The 16685-nt window shown below is 32.4% G+C and overlaps 1 protein-coding gene across 1 annotated transcript in view; it reads left to right on the forward strand.

Annotated features, from left to right (window-relative positions):
* LOC111702370 (PE-PGRS family protein PE_PGRS26) overlaps positions 1-12394 on the forward strand; it is a 13845-nt gene extending 1451 nt beyond the window's left edge. The window contains exons 2-4 of the mRNA XM_023474033.1: positions 4163-4260; positions 6785-6869; positions 10988-12394. Coding sequence (XP_023329801.1) covers positions 4163-4260; positions 6785-6869; positions 10988-12394 — 1590 coding nt within the window. The remainder of the gene's footprint in view (positions 1-4162; positions 4261-6784; positions 6870-10987) is intronic.
* The last annotated feature ends 4291 nt before the right edge of the window (positions 12395-16685 follow it).

The raw sequence follows: 16685 nt of genomic DNA on the forward strand, positions 1-16685 counted from the left end.
AGATAGATGGTATAAAAAGATCAGATGTGCAATCTCTTTATATCCTTGCTTTTTTATTCGCCATTAAAATAAGAAAAGCTGTAAAACTTTACGTTGTGATGTGTTTTAAAATGTAAACGAAAAAAATGGTCGCCAAGTTTTTTAAATATTTATTCCTAGCTAACGATGTCAATTTAAGCTGAAATATTTGTAGTATATTCATAAAAAATTTAGTCTAAAATTAGAGGACCAAATGAATGTTTTAAGAATGCATCGTTTGAATCTTAAATAACAATCCTTCCCCCTTCCTCCTCATTCCTCCCCCCACGTGCAGACTTTTAAAAACCTGTCTACAAAAACACAATGCTTAAATGGCAAAGATGTATGACGTACAGTTTTGCAAAAAGGTTTGAGGAAGCGGCGAAATAGCACAGTTCGTTTATGCAAATTGAACCTTTTCCCCTTTAACAAGAAATAAAGTGCAAAAAATATCTATATTTTGATGTAAATATCACAATAGAATTGTATTCGCGAAATTACAGAGAATTTACGGTTCGCACACAAGATTGGTGTTAAATCGGTTTACCAAAAAAGGAAGAATTCTAATTGAATAATTATCTTGTTTTTGTATAATATCGTATCTACCTTTTTTACCTTGACAAAAGTTTAAAAATATTTTACGGACAACTTACTTGAAGAAACTGTAAAGCGTAATGTCCAGTGACCATCCATGCAAAGATGGCAATGTGACATTATAATATCTAATTCACACTAGATCAGACAAAGTACTAATTGTGAATCGAGTACTGCCATCTTTACATGGAGGGGTTCGAAAAATCGCTTAGAATCCCTCTAAGAATTTCAATTTCAAAAGTAATATTTTCTTGTTTTACAATATATTCAGAACAGTTAGCAGCCAGTTGTTGACTCACCCAACCTTATAGTTTATTATACATGTACACACCCAGTATTGTTGCTAGCACCATGACCATTCATTCTTCAATCCTTTAATCCTTATAGGCTATAGTATCAAGTATATTGTGAAAATGTTTTTAGATAATATTCTGAAAGTATATTTAAAATTTTCTTTAATCCCCCTCTGCCTTACCCTTTATAATAAAATGTCAATTTACAAAGAAAATATATCATTAGATGAAACTTAATTTGTAAATACGATGAACTTGTAAAAATTTGTTTAGTTGTTTAAAGGGAGTGACCGGCAATGTATGGTAGTTGAACTGAGATTTAATGTGCATATTTGTTCAGCAGTAGCGAAAATTCAATATTTGAAATTCTCTTTGATTGTCAATTTTAGAGGGATGATTTTGAGAATCGGTTTTTAAAAAATTATTCAAAAACGACGTACGAAATTTCCACAGTAAACTAATTAGATGTTTCTTATTAAAATTTGTCAATAAATCAATGTTAGAATCAATTGTTTCTTCTTTATCATTATATTGATGTTCTTATTTTTTATAAATTTGTTCGCAGAATTCTTCAAATCCTCTAAATGTCGTTTTTTTTTATTAAAAATTCCAGAAAATCTACAGAAAATGGTTTTGAACATTGAGACGTTACTGAAACCAGTAACTGAATGAGATTACTTATTTCCGATGATAAAAGTTAATTTCTTGTTGCTCAACCTTTTCCTAAAAAGCTAATTAGTTTACTGTAGATTTGTTGCATTTTCATAGTCGTTATTAAATAATTTTAATGAAACCGATGAAACCGATCCCTCCTAAAGTGACAATCTATGAGGATTTTAAAGATTGCATTTGCATTTGCAAACCAAATATGCACCGTAAACACGTCTGATGGGTCTCAAATGAATCCAAAAAAATTCTCAATAATACTGCATTCTCAGTTTAACTGCATACATTGCCGGTCCCTCGATTTAAATATATTTACAAATGTGTACGTGCATTGTATATCTATAAAATATCACTGAATCCTTATTCATCTATGAATCCTTTATTAATTGATAATATCCATTTATATTCAAAATATACATTTTGCCTCTCTGTCTGTTTGTATCCTAAAACGACTGAACCGATTGGTCCCACATTTGTGGTTGCAATTCACATAACCACAGGGAAAGTCCGTGTTTAAAATTGAAGAATATTGTTCAGACAAATAAATTTATAATCTTTAAACATGTTTACAGATAAATTCGCGAAAATTGGTTTTAATTGGAGAACAAAGATAAAATGGTGAATTAAAAGAATGTTAGAAAAGCCGTAAAATATTGTATGATTCTTAGGAGTTTGTGCCCCTCTCCCCTCTAAAAATACCCAGGGAGAGTGCCCCCCCCCCCTCGTCCTCTCTTATCAAAAATAACCATCTACGGACCTCCATTAACGCTAAACAGCTCTAATACTAATAGGAATATATTTATCTCAAAGAATTAATCTGTACCGAACCCTTTTTTGCAGTACCCCGCCCCCTGCCTCCCTATTTCCTCTTATCCACGTCTCATCCTGAACGTGTCTAAACTAATTGATAATTGTTTAATTTAAAAGCGAATTGAACTATGATGGGTTACAAGGTCAAACCTGTACAATAAGGGGGTTTTAGGGTCACAATACAGGTTGTAGGGGTCATACCAGGGGTTTTAGGGGCGTGGGTTATCCATACTAGGCGTTTTAAAGAATTGTTCTTCATGTAAAGTTTGGGTTAAAAATATGATTTGTAGATAGATTAGAAAGAACAGATAGATGGATAAGACTGATCAGATGGATTAAACAGATTAGATGGATTAGATAGATAAGATAGATTAGATAGATTAAATATATTAGATAGATTAGAGAGATTAGATAGATTTAATAGATTAGATAAATTAGATAGATTAAAAGGATTAGATAGATTAGAGAGATTAGATAGATTTAATAGATTAGATAAATTAGATAGATTAAAAGGATTAGATAGATTAGATAGATTATATAGATTAGATAGATTAGATAGATCAGATAGATTAGATAGATTAGATAGATTAGATAAATTAGAAAAATTAGATAGATTAGATAGAAGAACTATTTAGAATATTAATGAACTAAAGCCCCCCCCCTTCCTAGTACCCCCTCGAGATTAGGGAATACCCAAGCTTTTAAATGTCAAGGATGAAAGTAAGGATGGATAAGAAGAAGAAGAGGATACAATATTTCTTCCTTGATGTATAGTCCAGTCTACTGTCTAGTCCAGTCTAGTGTCTAGCCCAGTCTACTGTCTAGTCCAGTCTACTGTCTAGTCCAGTCTACTGTCTAGTCCAGTCTACTGTCTAGTCCAGTCTACTGTCTAGTCCAGTCTACTGTCTAGTCCAGTCTACTGTCTAGTCCAGTCTACTGTCTAGTTCAGTCTACTGTCGTGTCCAATTTACTGCATAGTCCAGTCTACTGTATAGTCCAGTTTACTGTATAGTCCAGTCTACTGTACCGTCCAGTCTACTGTATAGTCCAGTCTACTGTATAGTCCAGTCTACTGTATAGTCCAGTCTACTTTATAGTCCAGTCTATGTCTAGTATAAGTGAAAGTGCTAGGACTGGTCAAAGTTCTAATAATTATGGAAAATTCTGTCAAGGCAGAATGTGGAGCCTAACAAAACACCGTAATAAACAAATATTTTTAAAAAAAGAATTTGCGAAATTGCTTGTTAAATTATTTGTTAATACGAACTGTTACTAAATGGGCCAAAGTTTGCTTATTTAAACATTGTTAACGCACGGATTGTGCCCAACCCTAATGTACACTCAGACTACGTGGAATACGACCATGTGCAGCTGATTATATTGAACAAAATGGCCGATAAAAGATAACAACGCAACATATACACGAAGATTACCCGTGTGCTTCGCCAATTTACTTCAAGGATTTTTAGCTTTAACGCAGAACACATGCTAAACTTAACTAGTAAGGAAGAACTTGCACTGCGCAGAACTCATTCTGAGGAATAATACTATTAGAACTTCCACGTCAAACCTATAAAAATAAAAACAAGTTCTTATAATCTTCTTCAATATGATTACGAAAACAATCTTAGGTTAGGTCAAAATCGGGCCGGTCTTAATGGTTAGTCAATAAAATTCACATCTATGTAGATTTTTATGATATAATAATTGAGTAAATTTCTTTCATACATAAACATTTAGAAAGGAAAAACACTTAACTAATTCAATATATATTTATTAAGTTGATCGCTGTTTTCCTGGCTGTTGGACCTAGAGACACAGACGCGGGATGTTTAGGAGCAGGAACAGGAGCAGGATCATGCCCAGCAGCTCCATTCAGGTAACAGTCAGAGCAGGAGGTTTAGGAACAGGAGCAGGATCAATCCCAGCAGCTCCTTTTAGGAAATAGTAGGAGCAGGAGGTTTTGGAACAGGAGCAGAATTACATCTATAGCTGTTTCTATCACGGAATAGTTGCTAAGCTATTTTTCAGCTGTTCCTTTCGGGTGTTAGTGGGAGCAGGAAACCAAATAAATCTGTATAGCTACTTTGGACGAATTTAAACCAATTCTTTGTTGTTCAAATTATTCTTTGTCGTTGAAATACTTCTTGCTATTTTTTAAATTTGATTTCAAGATGTTTAATAAAACAAAACATTCGGCATGATCTGTGTATTTCAAACTTATCTGTTACCATAGCAGCCTGATGTAATTAAAAGTAGAGACATGAATCGTTATTTGTGGAAGGCTTCACGAAAATTTGAGATGTATATCACGTTTCAAAATAGTATCTAGGTACTATGGAGTCTGTGATGTTTAAAGACTAACTAAAGTCCCCATAAGTCCAACAAGTTGGTTTGGTCCGATTTCAAAAGTCCTTTTTCAATATTTCCAAAGTCCAAAAGAGCATATATTTTAGTGGTACTCCAAAATATTAATTTTAGCCAAAATTATGAAGTATGTTTTAGCATTGTACGAAGTAAACTGCAAAATACCATATTCGCACATCATTAAACCTAAATATTTTCAGTCAAGAAATGCAATTTATTAATCTTTCGTATTGTTACTCAAGCGTTTTTGTGTTCACCATAAAAAATGATAAAGGCCGTACAAATTGTTGACATTTTAGGAATTCTTTAAATAATGTTTAATTTGTATCCTGCATTCTTATGTGCAAAATGTTATTCTTTGGTTCGGGTATTTTTACAAGAAAACCCTCTCCAGTTGTTTATAATATGGGAAAAAAAGTAAATTGCAAAGAATTCGCAAAAATACTACTGTTATTGCATTTAATGCTATTGTTTTTGTTCACAAAAATATTACTAATTTTTCTATTTGCAAAACATTACTAATAATTTTATTTACTGCCTTTTTTTTTGTTTCAATAAATATTTCTAATTATTCTATTTTCTTCTTTTTTTGTTCACAAAAATATTACTAATTATTTTATGGACTACTATTCTTTTTGTTAACAAAAATAAGAATTTTTCTCCTTATCTCTCTTATTGGAAATTAAGAGAAAAAAATTCGTCAAGAATGGATTTTAGTGGATTTACAACCAGGAAAAGATTCAAGTTTTTTTATTAAATAAAATTAAGCAATTGATATCAAAGCTTAAGTAATCCGAAATTTACATTGTTCTAAAATAGCATTTCAGAAAAATGAGTTAGTTGTGTGTTTTGAAAAAAAGCAAATTTTAAGCTATATTTAATCTAACATACACTGTGTAGTATGCACAAACAATTTTTACATGTAGTTCTTATGCATAGATGCACTGTAGTGTGCACTTTGCATTGTTTACTAGGCGTTAATAAAAGCTTTCCAAGGACAAAGTTACTGAGACAAGACAAAAATACTGCCTGAATTCAATAAGCTCAAACTCAGGCAGCAAATTCAAAGTTCTTCAGGCATCAAATTTAATTTCTAAAAATAGGGAATTGAATCTACAGCAAACTTTTATCTAAAGGGAAAATGTAAAGTTTGTGATCAAAATATATAAGTCTGATATGGATCCGAAGAAGTTTTCTATTGGAGTCGGACAACATAAAGAAAGGATCTAATCTATTCTTTTGCTTTCAAAACAGTGCTGATTTTTTTACGTAATTATTGAACATTATATTTTCAATTTTAATTTTTGCTGAACCATCCTGCATTATTATTTTGTATTTTGTGTTTGATAATAAATATTAAAACTGTAACAATATGTCCTTAAAAAAAGTGCAATCTCGGATTTTCTAATCGCTTTATCTTTTCAACCTGATGTCGTTGACATTAGAAATTTCAAACTATAGATTCTTTACAATTACATACTCTAAGTTTAAAATATCAAAGGTTTGCACCATCAGGTTGCAAAGATATATGGTAAAGCAAATTAGATATTAGTAAACATTTCCATTCTTTCCTCAAATCAAAAGTAAATATAAAAAAAAACTTTTTTACAAGTATTTCTATACCGTTTTGGCGAATAAATTTTGTAGAAGAGATCTTGTTAAAAAACACAAAAATGCATATATGCTTGCTACTTGGATATATGCATATATGCTTGCTACTTGGATGTCATTTATAAGGCTTAGAAGGAATATTGCAAATAGTTTGCACAGTTTTGAATGTTAAAAGAAATGTCGGAATTATTTTAGCATTTTTTATTTAAAAAATAAAACTATCATGATATTTGCATTTATATTGAAAAGTTGAAAAATGGTGAATGACACGAGAATCTACATATATTCTCATGAATCAGAATATTTTTATTGGTTACATCATTTATTTATGTATTTATATCAAAACCACAAATTGACGATAAATACGTATTTGCGACAATAATTATTTGCAAATTGTTTCAATCAATTAATCAACTCGTGTTAAGGGCGGATGCCGCGGATATTGATCACAAGAGCGGATGTCCACAGTGGTCTGAATGTTGCACAGAATACGGGTATTGTCATCCCAAGGTGAGTTTTGTCCCCGAAATATATCAGTGTGATTGATCTCACTATTGAAAACATTTTCTCTATGACTATAAAATAATAGATAATTCTGAAAATAATTCTGAAAATAATTGATATTAAAATCTCTTGAAATTATATTTTAATCATTCTAAAATTTCATCGAATTCCATGTACAGAGTGTCCCGATAAACATGGGAATTGAGAGACGACTTGAATATCGTCTTTGATTTCCGATAATTGATAAATCACCTTCAGTGCATAAAAAAAAGATTTAATGTCTATACAAATAATTATAAATTTACAATTCAACGTGTGAAAAATTATAAAAATACTATTGCATGCTTTCCAAAATGTGGTCTACCTTCTTTGTATCTTAAAAATTGACGGAGATACACATTTGAACAGTTTTATTGATTTTTTATAAACTGGAATCAGGAAAAACTTCCTGATATCTCCTTGAATGAAAGTAAAAAAATGGTAGACCACATTTTGGAAATCCAGAGACTACTAGTTTTCGGTTTTAAATGTTTTAGCTGTGATACTACAAACTGATATTTACATATTTACAAATAATGCCGCTTGGAACAAAGACGATACAGAAGTCGTCATTTAATTCCCATATTTATTGGGACACCCTGCATTTAATGAGAATTTGTTTAGTTTCTCTCTTAATTGACATTCTTATACAGTGAGAACCAGAAAACTATGGAATAAGACAACTTTTGGACTAAATTTTAGATTTAAATTTTCTAATGTACACAACAATTGAACAAATTATTTTTCATTTTAAGCCATAACTGTCGAACTATTTTACTCACATCAACATCATTAAATACACTAAATATTGCTTTAATGTCGATTGAAAGCCTTAGATGTACTGTACTTAGATGTAAACTGTTATAAAAGAACCCAACATTTTGGTCTTGATATCGAGTTTAACGAAAGCATTTCGATCTAACGAACTTTTTTTACGAAATTACTAACAGAATACGATTAATGAGATGTCCTTTACAGTACTTTCATAACTTCCTATCAATATGTTCGGAATTTAGAAACAAATTTACAGAAAAAAAATTATAAGATTTCTTTTCATGTTTCCCGAAAAGCAACATAATTTTGACCGGAACTAGGAGAGGGGGTGGGAGGGTGAGGGGGGGGGTTAATAAAGTACATGATGAGAATATTGCGGTTTTATTCAATGCTTGAATAAATCCTCAAGATTATTTTATTTTTATTGCAATAAATTATAAAAGTTATTTATACACTGGGAATTGCTGTAAATTTCAGTAATTGTATATAATCATGCATAATTAGTATTTAGGCTATTTATCATGATAATATTTAGATAAACATTTAAATAAAATATTCAAAAATCGCAAAGTTATTAGCATCTGAAACTATTTATTTATATTTTGTTGTATATTACATGTATTATGAATATACTATGCATTAAATAGTTTCAATTATTTTTTTTTTCAATTCAATAACAATATGTAAAAGGATTCACAAGTTATGATCAGACAAACAAATACCACGACATTAATTACTGCTGCATATGTATAGTATTTATCAGGATCGGGAAAATATTTAAATGATGTTTGGAAAAAATTAAAAGTAATGGAAAAAAGAAAAAATTGGGTTAATAATATGTCCAACTTTATTTAAAAGTTAGGATCCCAAAGGTTAAAAGGAACTATGACTATCTTCATGATAATTTTATAATCATTATTTATTTTCAACCTTAAAAACCTTTAAATATTTTAAAATCTGAAGTCAGAAATATCAAGGGTTCACACCGTCAGGTTTCAAAAATATACATTTTAGAAATTATGAGCTAACTACCAAAGATTAAAAGTTAAAAATAAAAAAATAAAAAAAATAATAAAAAAATAAATAAAAATAACTAATCCTACTTTGACCCAAAGGTTTAAATTTGAATTAAAGATTGCACGACTATTGGCCTAAGCTTGATGATTGCCTGAATGGTTTTGTTTCCGGGATGTTCTAAAGTTAACTGCCTGACTGCCTGGTAACTGCCTAGCTAGACAGTAATTATGTCATAGAGATGACACAGCAGGCAGTATTATTACAATCATTGATACATACGGTACTTTTATTACAGATTCTACAGAGCAGACAACAGATTTAATTTTAAGCTTGTAAAATATCGGTTTTTAAATATGAGGGTACCCATTACTGATGAAACTTCTTTGTAATTGTAGCTTCTCTTGAAGCAGGCACAATAAGAAAATTTCCCGAATTTAATTATTTTAAAAGATAGAAAAACGATGATATCTTCCTCACCCTTAAAAGATTTTTCTGCTCAAGTATAAATTAGATATCAATGTTTGTAATTTTGAAATATGATTATTTTTAATTGTGGTTTCTCTACAGAAGTGATATGCTTGTTTTTACTGAAGGGAAACTTTAAAGCTATAGACAAACAACGATATCTTTCACATTATTTTATAAAAGAAAATATTTTTAAATTGTATTACTATTAATTATTTTATTATTTTATTTTATTTTCAAAGCTAAACATGTTTGTAAATTAACACGTTTCACTGTTATTCTATCCTATTATAAAGCTTGGTAACTAACCACCATTACCCTAGGATGATCATTTTAGGTATTTTATCCGATAGTTCAAAGATGGTTTTTTGGGGAGGATTTTTCTTGCCTGATTCATTGGATCCAAAATAGAACTGGGATGTATATGTATTAGTAGTAGTAACCCGTCCACAGGCTGATGATGAAGAAATCTTCTATGGCCAACTACGAAAGTAGAACATATTCATTTAAATTTATCAGACAAAGATTGAAATTTGGTACCATTGTGAATTGGGTATTGTTATCTTTGCATGGAGGGTCATTTAAAATGAAACGTGCAGTTCTTCAAAATCAAAGTTCATTTCATTTACGACTTAAGTATTTAAAATACATTTATTTTGATAATTTATGTCGCCACTTTAATTTTAGAGAACATCCTGTCACTCATATTTAACACCTCAAATTGAAAAAAAAATCAATTGAAAGTTTGTATTACTATTAAAGCAGAATGCATATTTAAAAAATCTCATATTTCACATACAAGATCAGGTTGCAAAGGCATAGGGAGGGGATATAACAAATTAGAGTTTAAGCGAGTAATCATATATTGATCTTGATTTATAGCATGGACCTACATTTTTTTTAATTGTTTGAAAATGCTGTTTACGAAAAAATATAAAGATATAATTTTCTTCTTTATATAAACCACTGTATTTTAATATTTTAAATTAAAGAAGCTAAATTAGAAATTGATCTTTAAAATTTGTTTAATGTTGTGAGAATTAAAAGGTTGTTAAACTGCAAGTTATACAACTGAATTTTATTTGATAAAAGTCAGATAGTTTAAAATCTTCATGATTTATTAATCTTTTGTACAACTCAGAAATTCTCTGAAAAACTGTGGAAACCAAAAACCGTGTAGCTTGAATATAAAAAAAACAAAAAAATCTGTGTACTTTGGCCATTCTTACACTATTTTCATTAAATCTTGGGAAGGCACATTTTAACTTCAAATTTATTCTATAAATTGTGAGGTTTTCTAGATTTTAGACTTTATTTGAATAAATCCCTCTATTAGATCCTAAAATCCTTCTATTAATCTCTTTCTCAACAAAAAAAAATAACTAGAAAAAAAAGTTTCTGGAACTTTAGCTGAAACAATTGGGTTACTGCAGACACTGTTGTGAATTGAACATGCATTTTTAAAAATGGATCGTCATGAAAAAAGTTAACAGTTTCTTTAATGTGACAGCAATGCGCAAAAAGAATATTGTACAGAAAAAAAACCAGAAAACTCTGAAATAGGAAGACGACTTTACTGCAATACTAAAGTGTATTTGATGGTGTTAAAATGCAAATCGTTTAAATAGACACTAATTTAGTGAAATGGGTCTGTGTAAGCTGCACAATTGCAGTGTCCCAAGCTTATTGGAGTATTTAAAATCATAAAAGTCTCTTCTATTTCAGAGTTTTCTGGTTATCCAGCTAGGTTATTCCCATTGCGCATTTGAACCTGATTTTTTCCTTCCTCACGAGTCACAACTAAAAAGAATCAACATATTATTTTTCAGTCAAGTTGGGAGGCGGAGTACTTCCGAGACTGCAACGGAGTAAGTAATGGTATTGATCTACCTTTAGAAACTATTCAAGCAGAGGCAATCTGTTCTGGGGAGGTTCTACCAGAGGAAGAAGCAGAAGACGCAGCAGCATTACCTGCATATGAGGAGCCTCTGCCCCCTCCACCACCCAGGCAAGGCCCTGTTGGAGGCGTAGGAGGCGTTGGAGGAACTGGATGGGCTGGACCTGATCACAACCCAGCTTGGGACGGTCCTAGTGGAGGTGGAGGTGGTAATGGAGATGGCAGTGGAAATGGTGGTGGAAACGGAAATGGCAGAGGTGGAAGAACAGGCCCTGTTGGAGGTGTAGGCGGTGTTGGAGGAACAGGATGGGCTGGACCTGATCACAACCCAGCTTGGGACGGTCCTAGTGGAGGTGGAGGTGGCAATGGAGGAGGAAACGGAAATGGTGGAGGTAACGGAAATGGCAGGGATGGAAGAACAGGCCCTGTTGGAGGTGTAGGAGGTGTTGGAGGAACTGGATGGGCTGGACCGAATCACAACCCAGCTTGGGACGGTCCTAGTGGAGGTGGAGGTGGTAATGGAGGAGGAAATGGAAATGTTGGTGGAAGCGGGAATGGAAGAGGTGGAAGAACAGGCCCTGTTGGAGGAGTAGGAGGCGTTGGAGGAGCTGGATGGGCTGGACCTGATCACAACTCTGCTTGGGATGGACCCAGTGGTGATGGAGGTGGTAATGGAGAAGGAAATGGAAATGGAGGAGGAAATGACAAAGGAAGAGGAGGAAAAAATGGTCCTGTAGGAGGTGTTGGAGGAGTTGGTGGCATAGGAGGAACAGGTTGGGCTGGACCTAATTATAATCCGGCCTGGGATGGACCCAATGGAGGTGTAGGGAGGAATGGTGGAGGAAATGGTAATGGTGCTGGAAATGGAAGTGCTAGAGAAGGAAGAACTGGACCTACTGGAGATGTCGGAGGTGTCGGAGGTGTTGGAGGTGATGGACCAGATCATAATCCAGCTTGGGATGGCCCAAGTGGAGGAAATGGAGGAAACGGAAAAGGAGGAAAAAACGGTAACGGAGGACGTTCTGGAAAGTCTGGCTCTCTTGGAGGAGAAGGTGGAGTTGGAAAAGTTGGAGGAGTTGGTGGTGTTGGAGGAGTCGGAGGCTTTGGAGGTGTTGGAGGAGTCGGAGGCGTTGGAGGAGTTGGGCCTGATGGACCCGGTCATAATTCTGCTTGGGACGGACCAAATGGTCAAAACAGCTCGGGAGGATCAACTCTAGCTAAATCTGGAAATAAATCTTTTAGGCAAGGAAAGAAATCCGCAAGTTTGGTAAAAGCGCCCCAGGAAGGAAAAACCGGTTCCGCGGTTTGGACCGTAGAGCAGTGGCTCAAGAGAGGATGATTTACATTATTAATTATAAATTGTTATTTACCTCTACTTGTTTCATATTTTATTTAAAATGGCATTAATTATGCAATGAAGGGCATTCTATAAAAGTATGGTTCCTACATAAGTAGTTTTTATACATTAGTATTTTTAAAATGAACAAAACTCTCTCTATGAGGAAATTTGCAATGGTATACAATTTTGTAAACATTCTAATATTATCTATCAATAAAAGTGTTATTTATTTTATTATGTTATTTATTGATTATTATCAATCATCATTTCTAAAGAGGCAATGTCTTGGGTTTCCTGAATTCCCTGTAATCATTGTTTTTTATACACATTTTTGTAGAGTATTGATAGTCTTGAACTCTTGATCTCGATATCCATACATAGATTCAAAATCTCCTGCTTTTTAGAGATGAAATTATGGCTGGACAACGTCATGTAATCGAAAGGCAAGTTTTGAAAACTAACCAGTAAGAACTGTTAATAAAAATATCAACGAACATTATAAATTAAAATAACAGCAACTTTTTTATTTTTTTTTCTGCTTAAAATTGTATGAAACTCACAAAAAAGTGCATTTTTTGATTTAGATTTAGTGTTTTAAATTTTGATGTTTTTAATGTTATTTCCTAATTCCCCCCCCCCCCCTAGTTTTGCATAAAGCTATCGTTAACGGCTTGTGCCAGATTTATATAACACCTTCCGTTAACGTTGTTAGCAAGATTGAGATCGTTTAGGAACGGCAACTTTAAAAAGTACAGAAAATACCGTTGAACGTTGAGTTCCTAGCTAAGATCAAACAAGGAACGGATATCTATAAAGTGGGTCTTTTGGACGATTTCGGTTGGAAAAAATCCTGAGATTGCCCAGCCTTACCTCTGGCTGTACTGAACAGATAATATATATATATAATCAAATAGATTAATTATCAAGTACAATAGGTGGCAACAGAGAAATGGACCCATTATACACGACGTCACAAGTGTCAAATATAACAAGGAAAATGAAAACTTCTCACATTAGTTGACATGTTTTCCAAGAATAAATAAAAAAGTGTAAAAACAGAAAATAAATAACACATAAAATTGCACATATTTTACTGTAAGATAAGCACTTCATTCTAAAATTATCACTATTTTCAATAATTTTGCCGTACACAAAAACTAAGGTGACACTTATGACGTCAGAATACAGCTGTACTGAGAATATACAAATTCTACATTGCCATCTATTGTACTAGAATCTATTTGTACATGCTAAAGATCTTCGCTCATGCAAATATATTTGTAAGTATATGTTAGCTATTGCTGGCAAAACAGCTAAACCAAATTTGATGAAATGTTTTAAGGAAACTCATGGGCAGCCAAGGCGTAACATAGGCAAAAAGTATTTGATTTTTGAAAAATCAAATTTATTTCTTTCAAATTTGAACTTTTTTCAATTCCATGGGCAACGCCGGGTATTTCAGCTAGTCTATGTAATAAAGCTCTTCGCTCATATAACATATATGTCAGCTATAGCTGGCCAAACGGCTGGACCGAATAGGCTGACATTTTTTTAGGAACTTTTGGTAACCCCGGGGGTAACTTAGTCTATTAAAAATCTAACTTTTTTATTTTCAAAAATAGATTTCTTTTTCTTCAAAAATCCACGGGCAACGCAGGCCAATTCAGCTAGTCGTTAATCTAGAAGGAGATCCATTTAAATAACAAAGAAAAAAAGGTGACTTCATTAAATTAATAAATTTATATAAACATTGAGACTGTAAGTGAGTGTGTTGTTAGTTAGAGTTATATTGAGTGAGTGACTAAGTAACTCTAAGTGAGTGAGTGGGTGGGTCGGCGACTGAGTGAGGAAATGATGTTATATCGAACCCTTCAGTTGATTTATTTTCAGTCACATTTCTAGATAGATAGATAGATAGATAGATAGATAGATAGATAGATAGATAGATAGATAGATAGATAGATAGATAGATAGATAGAATATATGATAAACGGTTTAGATAAAGAAACCCGTTTTAGTTTGATCTATACTATCTATATATATATATATATATATATATATATATAAATATATATACCGATGATATAGAGATATAATTTCAGTTATAATTTCACGTTCAATCAGATACGCAATCATTTGTTACAAAGAAAATAAGGATGTGATGTGCATTCGGTTGGTTAGTTTTAAGATTTTTTTTTGCCTTTTTTCTTTCAGGGTCTAAATTCGACAAGTTTAAGAAAAAGATTGTATTTCAAATTGTTGATTCTAAATGTGCGTGTCTTGCATTCTACCAAATTTTGAACCTGACAGAGAACATGGGCAAAAACGCAACAAAAAAGAACATGTTATAACTATCGTTTTTCAATATCTGGATGAACACATTGGAAAGTTTATAAAAGCAAACTTAATTTATGACGGTTTTAAAATTTTGGAAGTTTTATTTAAAGTTTTCTAAGAACGATTTATTACGAGTAAAAAAAAAAAAAAAAATCAGCTGAATTTAACGAATACTGCACAGTTAACGAACGAAAATAAATTAGAACAAACCAAAAAAATCGATGAACAATTGAATTTAAAAAAATCCTTCTTTAACCATTGTGAACTAAACGAGACAAAATTAATTTGGTACAAAATTAGCTGGAAAAATTGCACTTGATATTTTTAATATTTTTGAAAAATATTGAGAAAATTGGGATCAATGGTGATTATTTGTTTAAATCATTCTAATTTAATAAAAAATCGTGTTTACCAAAATGCAACCCAAATTTTTTTTAACTAAAGTTTTAAGATTGCCTTTTTCTACTTCATTTAACCCTACCCTGGGCGGGATATTTTCTTTTAAGCCTACCCTGGGCGGGATATTTTCATTTAACCCTACCCTGGCCGGGATATTTTCTTTTAACCCTACCCTGGGCGGGATATTTTCTTTTAACCCTATCCTGGGCGGGATATTTTCATTTAACCCTACCCTGGGAAGGGATATTTTCATTTAACCCTACCCTGGGCGGGATATTTTCATTTGACCCTACCCTGGGCGGGATATTTTCATTTAACCCTACCCTGGGCGGGATATTTTCGGTCTATTAGGCCAAGGGATTGATTTAATGTNCCCACGTTAAATCATATATTACAATTACACATTTTAAAACATGTGCACTGTGCAGTGTGTCGTCCGCGTGCACCTCGTTAGAATTTTTCAGAATCAAATACTCTCTCAAATTTAAAATTTCTATTTGTGAAATTTATTCTGTTTTACTATTATTACTGTAAAGAGCAAGTTTACAAAATTCCATCCTTCTTATTTTTGATTCGGATTCAGTTCATGGATATTTCTAAATGTCTTCCTATTTTCTAAATTATTATCTTTTACTATATTTTAGGAGAGACTAAATATTGTACACTGATTTAACAGTTCGGTCCTTGTCGACACAGCAAGCTGTCACTTTCGATCCCAATTAGATTATTTAAACAAAGATTGTTTTTGTTTTGTTTTTTAAAATTTTTTGTATGCAGTTGCATTTTAAATAGTAGAAAAAGACCAAAACGCGATTACAAAGGAATTGAACCACTGGCACAAATTCAGATTCTTTACAACCCAATGTCGTAGACCTCTGATATTTAAAATTAAGAATTCTGTTAGATCAAATGATCTAAGTTTATAATATCAGATGTTGACGCTATCAGGTTGCAAAAATATAATGATTATATCTGAGTGTACAGTATTCAACAACTAACCATGTTCGGAAAATTAGGGTTTCTTCTTCTTTTACCGTTAATTAAAATTTTTCCTATCGGAAAATATCGGAAAAGGCCAAAATGCGATTCAACCGTTAGAAAACCATCAAACTGTGTTTTGTCGCATGCTTTAAATACAGTACCCTTAAAATTCTAGAATCCATTTGTATGAGTGAGATAAAGCCTACTATGTACGTATTAAATAGTTATACTACTGTCACGGGCAGCCGTAGTACATTTGAATTTCCGAGCCGGGTAAACCTCTCCGGTCCCAGTTTGTACTGTACCTAGCTCTATGGAAAGGACTAGCCGTTGCAACAAGGTTGACGCGGTCAGACTTTATGCTTCATATAGGTTGAATTTACTTTTACTAAAGGGAAAGATTTCTGTGGCTGTTTCTATTTTTTCTGACTGTTTCGTAATTTTAAAAAGATGAACAGAAATTTACTTTTGGACAGCATTCCCTTTAAGAAACAAATGAATCTTCATATTCTTTTGAAATCCTTTAATATCAAAATATCAAAAATCTAAATCCGTGATATTTAAAAATTTAATT

This window comes from Eurytemora carolleeae, unplaced genomic scaffold, assembly GCF_000591075.1.
Source record: "Eurytemora carolleeae unplaced genomic scaffold, Eaff_2.0 scaffold510, whole genome shotgun sequence".
Taxonomy (NCBI): Eukaryota; Metazoa; Arthropoda; class Copepoda; order Calanoida; family Temoridae; genus Eurytemora; species Eurytemora carolleeae.